Raw genomic sequence first — 16,615 nt, forward strand, 5'->3', positions numbered from 1 at the left:
GTGGAATGCAACACCAGGAAAAATTTGATTGTATGCTCCCTAAAGTTATTTTCACGTTGGCTTTAGCTTACTTCAGAAGCTTTAACGAGATCTTTCTTCTAGTTGGGTAGGAAAGAAGATGACAGAATCTCTCGTAAAATCAGAAATTACTGGAGAAACTCAGCAAGTCTGGCAGTATCTGTGGAGAGAGAGAAACAGTTAACGTTAAGGTCCAACATGACTCTTCTTCAGATGCATGACCTAGACACATGATATAATGTGTCAACCATGTGTTATATTCATGCAAAATGGTTTGCAATGCTCTTATGTCCCCACGCTTATAGTTGAATTGATATTGCATTATACCTGTTTCAATCTAGTCACAGTCACAACATGAAAAAAGATCAAAATGATATAGGGACATAAATTCTGAACTGTATCTCGAACTAAGAGGTTACTTTCTATGTCTTGATATTGCAGACTAGAACATGAATCTCATGAATACAAGGACCATTCCTGCTAGTGGTGATAGTGAGAGTAATCTGGAATAATAAATTGAGAAGGGTTAGTGTTTGACCAGGTTGTTCTTTTCAAAATTTGCCAGTACCAACATTCTAAAATTTGGATAAGCTTAGTATCAAAACTGTCAGTAAGTTGTACTGCGATGTACAGCAATTTGAAAAGACACAGCAAGAGATTACCGATTCTGTTTGTCTAATACTGCATCCACGAGAGGAGGTGGAATAGTTATATACACTTGAAGATGAAGTGATTCTGGGAGTCCTCAACATTGAATCCAGACCCCAAGACATTTCATGCCATTAGGTCAATTATGGGCAAGAAAACTGACTAGTTACCAATTACTGCCCTTTCTCAGCTGGTGAGTCAGTACTCCTTTATTCCTCACTTGGAAAAAGCACTGATTTTTTTTTTGCAAACATCCAGAAATGTTTGCAGGATGGGCCACTTCCGTCCATCACTCAGTGTGCCTCAATGACATCACAACAGACTGAGTCTTCAAGGACTGACAAATTGTGCATGTGTCAGTTGGTGAGAACACAAACATGAGGACAAACCCACTCAATCTCATCTTCAGCAGTCTACATGCTACACATGTATCTGTCCATGCCCATATTGATAGGAGTGATAAATGGGCAAAATTGTGGCAATGACATTCTGAGACCATCCATTGTGTTGCTTGACACAAACTATCAAGATTAGGTAAGAACAGATCAAGCAGCTCAAAACTGGGTATCGATCAGGCACCATAAATCATCACAAGCTGAACTATATTCAGCCACCTTATGATCTTATAACCTTTGTCACTGCAGCCAAACTTTAACCAACTCTGTTCACTCAATTCAAATCAAGACCTAACTGTCTGTAGGAAAGTCATAAGGAATTGCATTCCAAAGATAATAGGGTGGTTATGGTAGGGGATTTTAACTTTCCAAATGTAGACTGAATCTGCTGTGGTGTTAAGGATTTGAATGGAGAGGAATTTGTTAAGCACATACAAGACAATTTTCTGATTCAGTATGTGGATATACCTCCTAGAGAAGGTACAAAACTTGACCTACTGTTGGGAAAGAAGGCAGGGCAGGTGACTGAGGTGTCAGTGGGGAGCACTTTCGAGCCAGTTTAAATTCTATTAGTTTAAAATAGTGATGGAAAAGGATAGACTGTATCTAAAGGTTGAAGTTCTAAATTGGAGAAAGGCTAATTTTGGTGGTAATAGACGAGAACTTTCAAAAGCTGATTGGGAGTACATGTTTGCAGGTAAAGGAAAATGTGAAACCTTCAAAAATGAGATAACGAGAATACAGAGAAAGTATATTCATGTTAGCGTGAAAGAAAAGGCTGGTAGGTGTAGGGAATGCTGGATGACTAAAGAAATTGAGGTTTGGTTAAGAAAAAGAAGGAAGCATATGTCAAGTACAGACAGGAGAGATTGAATGAATCCTTAGAAGAGTATAAAGGCAGTAAGAGTATACTTAAGAAGGAAATCAGGAGGGCAAAAAGGGGATGTGAGATAACTTTGGCAAATAGTGTTAGGGAGAATCCAAAGGGATTTATAAATACATTAAGGACAAAAGGGTAACTAGAGAGACAGTAGGGCCCCTCAAAGATCAGCAATACATGGATGGAGATCAGCTATGCATGGAGCCACAAGAGGTGAGGGAGATGTTAAATGAGTATTTTGCATCAGTGTTTACTGTGGAGAAGGACATGGATGATAACAGAATATCGGGAGATGGATGGTGACATCTTGAAAATTGTCCATATTACAGAGGAGGTGGTGCTGGATGTCTTGAAGTGCATAAAAGTGGATAAAGCCCCAGGACCTGATCAGATGTAGCCTAGGTGAAAGTGAGACCACAAATGATGGAGATCAGAGTCAAAAAGTATGGCACTGAAAAAGCCCTGCCGGTCAGGCAGCATCCAAGGAACAGGAGAGTTGACATTTTGAGCATAAGCTCTTCATCAGGGGCCAAGGGGACTGAAAGATACATGGGAGAGGGGTGGGCCTGCGGGGAAGGTTGCTGAGAATGCAGTAGGTAGATGAAAGTGGGAGATGAACTAGTGGGAAACTAGGGAAGTGATTGCTGGATCCTTTGCTGAGATATTTGTATCATCAATACTCATTGGTGAGGCATCAAAAGACTGGAGGTTGGCTAATAGGTTGCCATTATTTAAGAAAGGTGGTAAGGAAAAGACAGGGAACTATAGAGCAGTGAGCCTGACATCAGTGATGAGCAAGTTGTTGAAGGGAATCCTGAGGGACAGGATTTACATGTATATGGAATGGCAAGGACTGATTGGGAATAGTCAGAATGGCTTTGTGCATGGGAAATCATGTCTCATGAACTTGATTGAGTTTTTGAAGAAGTAACAAAGAGGATTGATGAGGGCAGAGTTGTAGATTAGACTAGATTCCTTACAGTGTGAAAACAGGCCATTTGGCCCAACAAGTGCACACTGACCCTCCAAAGAGTACCCCACCCAGACCTATTTCCCTTTGACTAATGCACCTAACACGTTGGACAATTTAGCATGGCCAATACACCTGACCTGCACATCTTTAGATTGTGAGAGGAAGCCAGAGCACTCGGAGACACAGGGATTATGTGCAAACTCCACACAGACAGTTGCCTAAGTCTGGAATCAAACCCGGGTCCCTAGTGCTGTGAGACTGCAGTGCTAACCACTGAGCCACCATGCTGCCTGTGGTAAACATGATCTATATGGATTTCAATAAGACTTTTGACAAGGTTCCTTGTGGGCGACTGGTCAGCAATGTTATATCTCATGGAATACAGGAAGAAATAGCCATTTGGATACAGAACTGGCTTGAAGGTAGAAGGAAGAGGGTGGTGGTGGAGGATTGTTTTTTCAGACTGGAGGCCTGTGACCAGTGGAGTGCCACAAGAATTAATGCTGTGTCCACTACTTTTCCTCATTTAGATAAATGATTTGGATGTGAACATAGGAGGTATCATTAGTAAGTTTGCAGGTGACTCCAAAATTGGAGGTGTAGTGGACAGCGAAGAAGGTGTTCTCAGAGTAGATTGGGATCTTGATCAGATGGGCCAATGGGCTGAGGAGTGCCAGATGGTGTATAATTTAGATAAATACGAGATGCTGCATTTTAGAAAAGCATATCTGAACAGGATTCATTAAACTGAATGGTAAAGTCTGAGGGAGTGTTGCTGAACAAAGAGACCTTGGAGTGCAGTTTCATAGTTCCTTAAAAGTAGAGTCACAGGTAGATCGGATAGTGAAGAAGGTGTTTGGTATGCTTTCCTGCATTGATCAGAGTATTGAGTATAGGCGTTGGGAGGTCATGTTGCAGCTGTACAGGACATTGGTTAGGCCACTATTGGAATATTGGGTGCAGTTCTGTTCTCCCTCTATTGGAAGGGTGTTCTGAAATGCGAAAAGGTTCAGAAAAGATTTACAAGGATGTTTCCAGGGGTGGAGGATTCGAGCTATCGGGAGAGACTGAACAGGCTGGGGCTGTTTTCTCTGGAGTGTCGGAAGCTGCGGGGTGACCTTATTAGAGGTTTATAAAATCATGAGTGGTATGGATAGGATAAATAGACAATGTCTTTTCCCTGGGGTCAGGGAGTCCAGAACTAGAGGGTGAGAGAGGAAAGATATAAAAGAGACCCAAGGGGCACCTTTTTCGCACAGAGGGTGATGCGTGGATGGAATAAGTTGCCAGAGGAAGTGGTGGAGGCTGATACTGGATGGGTATATGAATAGGAAAGGTTTAGAGGGATATGGGTCAAATGCTGGCAAGTGGGACTAAATTATGTTGGGATGTCTGGTTGGCATGGACAAGTTGGATTGAAGTGTCTGTTTCCATGCTGTACAGCTCTATGATTCTATGACTATGTCCTTAAGACATGCTACAACATGAGAGACAACATGCAGCATCTATCTGAAAAAGTGGAATGTTGTTGTGTCACATTCATAAAACTGACAACATTCACTCAGGCTTATTGTTGTCCATCAGTCTATTTGCTATCAGCAGCAAAGTGATGGAGTATCTTGTTGACAGTACATTGAATGGCACAAACATATTCATTGACACTATGGTCAGATTTTGCTAGGAACACTTTGCTGAAGACCTCATTAGAACCCTGGTCCAGTTGTGGTCAAAAAAAAACAGAGGTGAATTAGTTGCCCTGATAGTAGAACAACATTTCCCAGTATGCAGCATCAAAGAATTCAGACAAAATGGAAGCCGGTGAGGTTTAGGGAAAAGTTCCCATTGATAGAAGTTATCCCTATGCAAAGAATGATTGTTGAAGGCCAATCATCTCAGCTCTAGAACATTACTCCAGGGATTCCTCAAGACCAACTATCTTCAGGTGCTTTATCAATGACCTTCCCTCCAAAATAAGGTCAGAATGGGGGATGTTCCCTGATAATTTCAAAGTGTTGAATTCGCAATTCTTCAGATAATGAAGCATTCCATGCCCACATGTAGCAAGACCTAGGCAATGTTCAGGGCCAGCTGTTATCTGTTGTTATTGAAAAGAAGCTGCTGTAACATTGTAAGACTTTAAATTTCCCTAAGTCCGATAGACTTTCCTTTTCAGATCTGAAAAATGCAATTGACAGATTACAAAGGTTGAAATAATTATCAAAAATCGAGATTTATTGGTGAAACGTACCCCCAGACTTCGAAAAGAAATGAATTGGTGCTGTTAACAGTTGCTTCCTCCTTTATGCTTTCATATTTCCCATGTGCCAAGGGTCATTTAGCTGAGCTTAGCTGCAAGTCTGTATTCTTCTCATTTTCAGTGTAACTGCTTCTCAGTATTTGGTGCTGTGCAAGTTATTTTGAAACTGAAAGTCTTGTTTTGCTCCTTTCCTCTTTTCACATGTTAGAAAGTAATTCTAGATTGAGAAGGTAAGGGCAATAATGTGTCATTGTATAGGATTCATACCACCATTCAAGGTAGCCTTCTCCATTACCAGCTTGAAGGGATGAAATGCTGATCAATCTAAGATTAAAATTCTGGAGTATTATAATATATTGGGATGTCATTGGTGTTTCAGGTATCAACAAATAGAATCTGCGTTTATGTGACATCTTCCATGACCTCAGCATGACCCAAAATACTTTGCAGCAAAGTACTTTTGAACATAACCACTTGTACAGAAATGTGCCAGTCCATTTACAAACAACTAATTTCCAGGAACCATAATGAGCAATAAATTATTAACATGGTGTTATTATTGTTGGACAAATGTTGGCCACAAAACCAACAACTTCTGTCCATCTGAGAGGGGAGATGGTGATCATAATTGATTGATGAAAGGATTGTTTATAGAGATTTTCCAGCCAGCAACAGGTTTATTATCAGTGTATTGACTGGGATTCCCTTGGTGCCAGGAGCTTGGAAGGGGCAGAATGTGTATGGTGCATCAGGATGGTTTCTTGAAACTATATGTGGATGGTCCAACTTGGGAAGGAGTCATGATAACCTTGTATTGGGGAATGAACCTTGCCAGATGAAAGAAGTTTTAGTGGGGAACAGTGATCATAATTCTACAAGTTTTAAAATAGTTATGGATAATGATAAGACTGGTCTGCAGGTGAAAGTGCTAAATTGGGGGAAGGCTAATTACAACATTATTCAACAGGAACTGGAGAAACTAAATGGTTGGGTGGGGATGGGGGGGGTGGTGTTGGTGGGGGGTGGTGGGGATCAGTGGACATGTGGGAATCATTGAAAGGCTAGTTGATCAGAGTTCAATACCAGCATGTTCCTATGAGGGTGAAAAATAAGGATTCGGAAAACCCGGATGACAAGAGATATTGAAATTTTATGTAAAAAGGAAAAAGAAGCCTATATAAGGTTCAGGAAATCAGACAAGGCCCTTGATGAATATAAAGGGAGCAAAAAATAATTTAAAGGAGCTCGGGGGGCCAAAAGGGGTCATGAAATATTCATGGAAGTAGGATTAAGGAGAATGCCAAGGCATTTTATACATATACTAGGAACAAGAGGGCAGTGAAGGAAAGGGTAAGTCCACTGAAGTACAAAGGAGGGAATTTATGTGCAGAGCCAGAGAAGTGAGTGAGGTCCTTAATGAATACTTCACAATGGTATTCACCAAGGAGAAATACATGGATGGTGGTAAGATTAGGAAGGGGTATGTTCATATCCTAGGGCATGTCAATATTAAGAAGAAGGCGGTGTTAGGTGTCTTGAAAAACATTAAGGTATGTAACTTCCCAGGCCCTGATGGAATCTATCCCAGGATACTGAAGGAGACAAGGAAGGAGTTTGTTGGGGCATTGGCAGGGATCTTTGTATCCTCTTTAGTCACAGGCAAGGTCCCAAAAGACTGGAGAATAGCTAATGTTGTTCCTTTGTTTAAGAAGGGCAACAGGGATTATCCAGGAAACTAAGGCCACAAAGCCTTATGTCAATGGTCAGGAATTTATTGGAGAAGATCCTTGGGGTAAAGTTCTACTTGCATTTGGAAAAGAATGGACTTATTAGTGATTATCAACACGATTGCATTTCTTGAGGAAGTGATGAAGTTGATTGATGAGGGTGGAGCGGTGAGTTGCCTACATGGACTTTACTAAAACATTTGACAACTTCCTGTCATGGTAAGCAGGTCCAGAAGGTTGAGTTGCGTGGGATTCATGCTGAGTTGGTAAGTTGGACACAAAATTGGCTTGGTGATAGAAGACAAAAGATATTTGTGGAGGAGTGTTTTTCTGACTGGAAGTCTATGACCAGTGATACTCTGTAAGGATCAGTGATGGGGCCATTGTGGTTTGTAATTATGGTAAATGACTTGAATGAAGGTGGTCTGGTGAATAAGTTTGCAGATGAAAAGAAAATTGGTTGAATTGTGAATAAGTGAGGAAGGTTTTCAAAGGGTACATCGCAATATAGACCAAATAGAAAGTGGGCAGAGACATGACGAAGTTTAATCTGGACAAGTATGAGGTGATGCATTCTGTGAGATCAAATGCAAGAGGAACGTATACAGGAAATGGTAGGACCCTTAGGACCATTGATATACAGAGGAATCTTGAGATGCAAGTCCATAGCTCCCTGAAAATGGCAACCCAAATGGCTAAAGTGGTAATGAAAGTGTACAGCATGCTTGCCTTCACCAGTCAGGTATAAAAGTTGACAAGTCATGTAGCAGCTATAAAAGATTTTAATTAGACCGTTGTTCTGGTCGCTACACTATAGGAAGAATACGGAAGGCTTAGAGGTTGAAAAAGAGGTTTACTGGAGTGTTGCCTGGATTGAGGTATATTAGCTTTAAGATCAGGTCGGATAAACTAGGAGTATTTTCACTCGAGCACTGGAGGCTGAGGGGTGACCTGCTAGGAGTGTATCAAACTATGAATGGCATGGATAGGGTGGATAGTCAGAGTCTTTTTCCCAAGATGGCAATGCTAATTACCAGGGGCATAGGTTTAAGGTGAGATGGGGTAAGTTTAAAGAAAATGTGTGAGGAAAGTGTTTATGGAGAGGGTGGAAGGTGCCTGGAATGCACTGCCAAAGGAGGTAGAAGAACAGATACAATAGTAATGTTTAAGATGCATTTAGACAGACACATGAACAGGCAGGAAGTAGAGGAATACAGACCATGTGATTAGTTTGGAATGGCATCGTGGTTAACACAGACATAGTGGGCCAAAGGGCCAGTTCCTGTGCTGTACTGTTTGATGTTTTATATACTGGAACTCATTTTATTAGTCTTTGTTTTTGGAACAGGAGATCTTGGTGTGCAGAATGCTTTTTATTTGATGTACCCAAAATTAGTTAGTCATAGGCAAGGTACTATTTTTATTTTAGCTAAAAGAAAGGTTAAGTCGGTTGGTGCACTGGCTGATGCAGGATTAGGTTATTGTCCAACAGGTTTATTTGGAAGCACTAGCTTTTGGAACGCCACTCCTTCAACCACTTGATGAAGGAGCAGCGTTCCAAAAGCTAGTGCTTCCAAATAAACTGTTGGTCTATAACCTGGTGCTGTGTGATTTTTAACTTTGTTCAACTCAGTTCAATACCAGCACCTCCAAGTCATACTGCAGGATTGTTGGGATTGCCTGTTCATTAAGAATTGAGATTGATTGACACTTTGGTAGCAACTCGAGAGAAATGAACTTCATGCTTGTTGCCCTCCGACAAACGAGGGTGAGATAAAGACCACAAAACTCAGTTGATAATTGTGAGGATGCGAAAACCTTGAATGAATTGTTAGAAGTTACCCTTTGGTCTTACAACACTTGTAATACTCACCTCAACTTAAACTATCTGTGAGCCAGATTGGTCACACGTGGGCTGTTGGTTTTGAAAGAGAGACCAGCAAAATTGAATAACAAAGAAAGGGCTTGGTTGGAAGCAGTGAGTAATAACGGAAAAAACTGTGAGGGATGAACCAGAAAACATGAAGGGAAGATAAACTACTATAGATCTAAATTGTCCTAACAGAAGTAAAAGACATAACTTAAGATATGTTCAGGAAATGAAGTTAAAAATCACACAACACCAGGTTATAGTCCAACAGGTTTAGTTGGAAGCACTAGCTTTCAGAGCGCTGCTCCTTTGATTCACAAAATGATATTGTAATTCCCCTCAGCCATGGCATTCAACTAATTTAAGCTGAGTAATATTTACAAAAAAGTAGACATGAACAATTACTTGTTATGACACTGAATAGTATATGATCCAATGTCATGTGACTAACCCTGTAAAAAATATGCTGACTAGAAAGGCAAAGGAAAGCTCTTCTCAAACAGTTAAATAAATGATTTGTGTTAAGGCATACAAGGTGAGGAAATTTATTTTGAAATAAGATGATATTTTCAGATAGTACAGCTAAATTGCTTTGGTTGTTCGGTTGAAAAATAACTAATGAAGTCAGTAGAGAGCCAGAGCTGAAAATGTGTTGCTGGAAAAGCGCAGCAGGTCAGGCAGCATCCAAGGAACAGGAAATTCAACATTTCGGGCATAAGCCCTTCTTCAGCCCTGAAGAAGGGCTTATGCCCGAAAAGTTGAATTTCCTGTTCCTTGGATGCTGCCTGACCTGCTGCGCTTTTCCAGCAACACATTTTCAGCTCTGATCTCCAGCATCTGCAGACCTCACTTTCTCCTGAGTAGAGAGCCAGAAAGGCTGCAATAGTGTAGCAACATTTTGTTTAGCTTTGTATAGTCTTGGATGGACCAAACTTTCACTTCTGCACTAGGTGGAAAACAGGCAGAAGCAATTTAGCTGTTTCAGTAAAAGTGAAAACTGTATTGGGTATAAAAAGGGATGACCAATTCACTAATGCAAGCTGTTAAAAATGAAAGAAAAACAGCCTGTATTAATCACAGCACAGTAGGCAGGACATTCACTCTATGATCTCTTCTGTTAAGGATTCATATTACAATCCCACTTCACTGTTCATTTAGAAATTACAATTTTAAAATGAATTTGCTTTCTGTCATTTTTGAAAACTTCAAACATTTTGCTAAATCTTGCCCACCGATTTGTGAAAATACATGTGTTATTTGAAATGGCAATTTCAGATGGTCAAAGCCTTCCATTGTTTTGAGCTGGTAGTCTCCATAGAAGAACCATTGATTTCTTTTCTGTTATCCACTGAGTGCATCGTGTTCACACAAAGTAATCAGCAGACAGCAAATTGCTTTAGGTAATGAATTAATTTTTTTCATGTTGGTTAACAGAATCTTTTACAACCGAGTGTCAAGAGCAACATGTTGGCAGAAGCTGAAATATTCAGTATTGATATTTCCCAGGATCGGGGGGTTAATTTTATTGTGGATAAGGGAATGATTGCATTAATGAACATTTTGGTTGTGACTATGGTCCTCGACCTCACGAGCTTATGATTTTAGAATTTTGTAATTTACAAACAAAACTGTACAAACACTTTGTCCTCAGTTATAACCATATATCAAACAAGCAGATATAAACTTGTTTTGCGATGTAAAATGTATGTTGAAAATAAATTAACAGCCCAGTTTTCAAAAATATGTTTTGACTGTTCCTTCTTTCTAAATACAGCTACTGTTTAAAGAAAGCATTCCTATGTTACAGACACACAAACTGACCTTGACATTAATTTCCATTTGACTGGGGCCTATAATGTGTGATGTTTCAATATCTTAAAGTTGTCTACCATTTGTACTCCACCCTTAATGACAGTTAGATGTGATTCAGAGTGAACTTTGTCATCAAACAGGAACTATGTTTATATACAGACACCACTGGGATATGCCAAGTAGCCAAACATCCGCTCAGGAAATGTTCCTTTTGGGAGGCTCTGTTGATGTCTGCAGACCTGGGCTGTGGCAGAAGCAGCAATGCTTGTTTACAAGAATGTTATTGTACAGCTTTTGTGTCTAGAGTGAATAGACATGTTGTCTAAGAGCTTGTAGCGGAATAGGTGTCACCCTTAGCTCAGTGCTGGTGCTCTGACTTCTGAATCAGCAGGTTGTGGATCCAAGCCCCACTCTACTGTCTTGAACATAGAATCTTGGCTGACATTTTCAGTGGACTGTCAGGGAACTTGCTTCTCAGATGAGAAGCTATATTAAGGACCTTGCCGGTAGCATTTAAACAATGCGTGGCAATAGTCAAACATGAGTAAGGATGTTCTGGCTGACATTTATCCAATCCATCAGCCAACAGCTAAAAAAGTCAATGTGAGCGTTTCCATTGCTCATTTTGTTGCAGCATTTCAGGATGTTTGACTGTTACGTCTCCTATATTACAACAGTGGCAAAAGCAAATAGAACACCATTTGCTTCAGTTGTACCGCTGTTCCTCCGTTCCAAATTAAAATTTGGCATTTTACATTTTGGGTATTGACCACTTTAGAGAAATGGACACCTGGGAAATGTGAGTATAGCTGGCCTGGATCCAGTGATGCCCTGACAACACGAATCAACAAAAGCGACCTTCACCAGGCCACTGTAAGGCCTCCTGCATACTAATAAGGGTTTTAATGCCTTTGTAAAACAGCTGCCCACTGAATTTAATAGTAAATCACCTGTGCAAATGTGCACCCGAAAAGTAGGCACAATACATACCAACTTATACCCCCTTGTGGTTTCTTCACATCTGCATGCACATATTACATAGTTGTTTCATGCAAGCAATGAATTGCACTATATGATTCATGCATTAACTTGTACAATACAACAACATCTGAACAAAATTAATCCAATGAAATTCCTTTTTTAGTATTTAAAGAGCTAAGTGACAACATCTTGTAAACTTGCAAAGCTTTTGGAATCTGGACTTAATTGCACAAATTACAACAGCTAAAACTATAAAATAGTTGAAATTAATATTATTTTGAGAAGCAGTAATCATGTCAGTTGAAAATCCTTTCTTTCACTCAATACTTAAGCTACCCTTAATCTAAATTCCTTCTGTCTTTTCGTTGATGCCAACATATGGTCATCATTGCTGCACTGATAATCAGAGACAGGCTCATCTCTGGCCCCAGAGTGACTTTTCTGACTAATTGTGCGCCTTCTTTTATTTCAGTCTTTTTTTTAACTTTCCTCTAGCATTACATGTCCATTTCCACTGGCACAATTCATTTGGCTGAATCCTTAATAAACCAGGAGAACTTTTTTTAAGTGTTAAATGTTGAAAGAAGTGTACCTCAGTTTGTCAGAGTAGAAGAATAGCTAAGCCAGTGCACCAGTGAACAAAATTGTTATGCCCATTTATGCCGTAACTATGTAATTTACAATTGTATTCCAGGCGAAACCTCAGTGTTTGTGAGAAATCCAATCTTTTTCCTGTAAAATGGGTGTGATTTTACTGTCCATTATTCACGACTAGGTTCTGTACACCTATACTCTAGTTTTCATCATAGTATTAGGTAATCTAGCCAATATAACAAATGATAAAGCCATCCACATATTCACAATATGCACAATTCACTTAACTGATTCCTTCAAGATATTAGAATACATTTGGCGAGAGAGAATTGAATCCATCACCAAGAGTGGATTAGTACAGCCACCCAAGCGGATATCTGAAGGGCATAGCTACCTGACTGCACTTGGTGGTGACAGCACAAAAGGGAAGAACAGACTTTACCTTGTTCCTGCTAATCTACCTGTTGTGGACATACAGGTCAACATTGGCAGAGTGACCATTGCACAGTCCTTGAGTAGATTGTGATGAAGATATACATCAGTTCATTTTGTGCTTCCTCTGTGCTAAGTAGAATTGATTAAGTACAGATCCACAACTCAAAACTGGGCATTTGTGAGGTGCTGAATGCTATTTGTAGTAGCAGAATTATATTTCACCACATGCTAGATACATGAGAAGCAACTGGATCAGATACGTGCTGAGGCAGTCAAGCTTGGCTGTCATGTTCCAGGATGGACTTACTGAATGATTGACTTGGAGATGATGGACACTTTCCAGGTATAGCTAATAACATATTGCAATTTGCTGGAAGCCTAGGCAAAATGGAACTATATAATTGGGTGCATTCAACAATCTGAGCTATTGTTCAGTATACCTTCAAAATATCAACGTTCCAATTCTGGTACCTCAACAGATCCTGGGGCCATTTGACAATATGCTGCCTCATGCATCTCTCAAATGTTCGTGGTATATGTCAGAAACTTGACTCTGCCAGAGGGATCCAGCTGTAGCAGGTTGGTAAATATCAGACGAAAAGTAAAAAGACCAATCAGCAAAGACCTAGGAAAGGGAAGACCGAACAGCAGTTACTGCTGGAAACGTCAGCTGGATCTGGGGCAGTGTTTCCTTATTGAAAATCAAGAACCTCCCTTCAAAACAGGGCTGCTCCTACTGCAGCTTCTGATTTTCAAGTGAATTTTACAGTTGGTCATAGGGCCAGTAAGATAAATCAGACTAAATCTCCAAAATATTGGAAATGCTCAAAAGGTTAGGCATCAAGCAAAGCTCTTGTCTACCCAAGTAGCTGAATTAGTTGGCCAGGTATACCAATTGTTGAATTGTTGAAACAGTGCAGAATGGAGTTGAACATCAGGACCATCCCCGACACAAACTGATGCGTTGGAAATAACCCGAGTAATTAAAACTTCCCGTGGAAAATTCCTCTGCGTTTAGAGCCCTCCAATAATGTTGGAAACTTCAGAAGGTTCTAAATTAGTTCAGCTCAATAGTTACCCAGGAAAGGTTAGGAGATTGAAAACTCAATATGACTCCTGAGTAATAATTAAACTGACTCACCCCCTTCAACCACCCCAGCTCCTACACTCCCAGAATCATGACAACCTATCCCGACCTTGTTTTGAACTCAGATTCTATTCCACACCAGCTGAAACCAGCAATCTCCAAATCCACACCCGTACTCCCACCCCAGTAGCCAGATGCCTTCTCCCCACTCCTCCCAGATCTGACAACCCCTTCTATCTACTGGACCCAACACACTAAAATGGACTCCAACCCAACATTTCTAGTCTCCTGGGTTATTGAATCCTGCTTCACCTCTGTCACTTCCACCTTCCTCCTTCCTCAGCGCATCAGCAACCAGTCACAATGGATCTTCTGTTGGGTGTCTGCACTTGTGCATACACGTTAGCTGAAGCTTGAAAGCAAATGCAGGCAGTGGGCAGAAATATCTACCCATTGTGTTTCTATTAATTTGTTAGTCTAAAGAAAACTGAAGCCTGGATCTTTAAGAAAACCTTAAATGATGTCTGACAGTATTGATAATGCATACTATCATTTTATTTATTGAATTACACTCAAACCTACTTTTGTTTTGTAGATATCATGTTCAAAATTACCATTACCATCAAAACATGTAATATTTACCCAATCATGTCGACAACAGGTGAAGATTTTAAAGATGTGATGCGAAATTTAAAGGGACTGCGATAGCGCCATAGAATACTAACACTGAACAGTAATAAAACTACTTCTAATAGCTCTTTTGAATCTGTTTTCACAGGAAATGCACGAGTGAGAGGGCAAGCAGGGCTTCTCTCTGAGCGCCGAGGATCATACCCAGTCATTGATTTTCGTCTTCTGAATAGTAAGTACCAACAAAATAATTGAGACAAAAACCTTACAGAGCCTGGAGCTTTTTATTCACATTGCAGAGACTGCTGCTTTTACTGAATTTCTGGAAGTGGATGCTGCCTTGTGAATGTGCAGTAAAATAAAAGTGAAATTCAACATAGAATTCCCTTTTGAAGCCAAACTGAATCGGCATCAGAAACTGGCTGCAGTAATTGACCACACGCGTTCAATTCTGTCATGGGCATTTCAAATATAAGCTTAAATAAGTGACTGACTCCCATATAAATGGCAACTGTTCTGAAAGAAAGCCTCTGGCTTGTGAGCTAATACTGTAGTTATGATATGCCTCACATCTTCCAAATTACTCATAGGTTAACGTTTATTACCTCAGCAGCTGGGGATTTTCTTTTGAAGAGAAGTATGTTAGTTAAAAGATTGACTGCACTTTGTCACACGGGATGCCATTGCTAACTAAAATTTGGATCGGCCATCTTGTAGTTCATCTAGTAAACTTCCGAAAGCAAAGCTAACAGAATCCAGTCATTTTTGTAAAAAGTTTTGGGGAGGGAGAGGGAGAAAGGAGCAGGTTAGTTCATTAAAACTTGGATTGTATAAGCAAGAGCAGGCTGATGTCAATCGTCAAGTCCATCTGTGGAAAACTAATGGGGAACTTCTGACAAGTTTCAACATCTAAAGGTCCATCCTTGATCCATGTTAATGCTGCCCTACACTTTACAGCTAATAATAGTTACTTAAGCTACTTCAATGCTATTGTACGATACTTGATTAAATCAATAGTGTATTGAACACATCTTGTTTAAAAAGAAACACACTCTGACATTGTGAATAATTTACAAAAACTGCAAGAATATTATTGGTCTACTTTCCAGCAAAGTGACGTATGTACTAATGTAGGCTCTGGCAGTGACCTCCTCCAAATAAACTCAGTAATAGTAATCAGTGACAACTAGCATACTCTAATCCTTTTCAACCATATGCAAATCTTGGCTTGCATACTTTGAAGCATAATTCTGGATCTTAGTAAATCATTTGGAAAACGTACATGTTAAATAATCTCTACTATTGGCAAAAGTACAAAATTAAGACACTCAAATGATTAAAGTCCATTTCCTATACTGACTTTGTAGCATTCATATGCACACAGCATTGCAGCACCTGCTTCCGGCTTTATGTTGTATAAGCTTCAAATAGGAAACCTTCAAAGAGACTGAAACACACACATTGACTTTATTAAATTGCTGGAACACTTGACATATGAAAGACTTTATTTTAGATTGCTTAAATGCAAGTTTGCAATATCCTATTTAGACAGTGCTGAGCAAGCATTTTTAATAACAAGGAGTTCTGTGCTTTGTAATTAGCCATTTTTTTCTCTTTGCATGTAATGTTGTTATATTTAATAATTCATTTTCATTCCTCCATAAAATGTTAGCTATCTATCAAAAAGCCACAAGATGAGGAATTCCTTTTGCACAATTTTAAGATTGTGAAATCTTAAAATAGTAAAATGTATTTAAAATTTTACTGTACCACATGGAAGACATTTGTCAAAACCTGAAAAGTTTGCCATTTATCCTTTCATTAAAAAGTAATATCAGGGAGATTATATCATAGTAGATTGTTGAAAACAAGAATAAACTTCTAAAGTAAGCAGGTTCAAAATGATGGCTATTTTTATTTAATATGTTCTTGAATTCAGCTAGTTCCAGTAACTGAGTATAAAGACATACGTGATAAAAAAAGAAAAATTGCACACTCAGGTGAGTGTAAACTTTATGGTGGTAATGACAGTCAGTCTTCATTATCATTACTCTTGTGAATCTGACAGTAACCTCTGGAGCACACCACATGTGCAGTTAACTATGGAATATTAGAACGATCCAGTGCTTCTCCACATGGTGTGATGTTTGAAGTTTCCTCATAATGCAACCAATTAGAACTTTTTTTTTAATCATTCATGGGATGTGGGCATTACTGGCTGGGCCAGGATTTATTGTCCATCCCTAACTGGCCTGGAAAAGGAGGTGGTGAGCTCCCTCATTGAACCACTACACTCTGTGTGCTATAG

The 16,615-nt window shown here is 39.7% G+C and overlaps 1 protein-coding gene across 1 annotated transcript in view; it reads left to right on the forward strand.

Moving 5' to 3' along the window:
- The window catches only part of LOC132837388 (cAMP-specific 3',5'-cyclic phosphodiesterase 7B-like), a 168,093-nt gene that overhangs the window by 81,259 nt on the left and 70,219 nt on the right, over positions 1-16,615 (forward strand). Inside the window, exon 3 of the mRNA XM_060857059.1 lies at positions 14,456-14,539. Coding sequence (XP_060713042.1) covers positions 14,456-14,539 — 84 coding nt within the window. The remainder of the gene's footprint in view (positions 1-14,455; positions 14,540-16,615) is intronic.

The sequence above is a fragment of the Hemiscyllium ocellatum genome, chromosome 3 (assembly GCF_020745735.1).
Source record: "Hemiscyllium ocellatum isolate sHemOce1 chromosome 3, sHemOce1.pat.X.cur, whole genome shotgun sequence".
Taxonomy (NCBI): Eukaryota; Metazoa; Chordata; class Chondrichthyes; order Orectolobiformes; family Hemiscylliidae; genus Hemiscyllium; species Hemiscyllium ocellatum.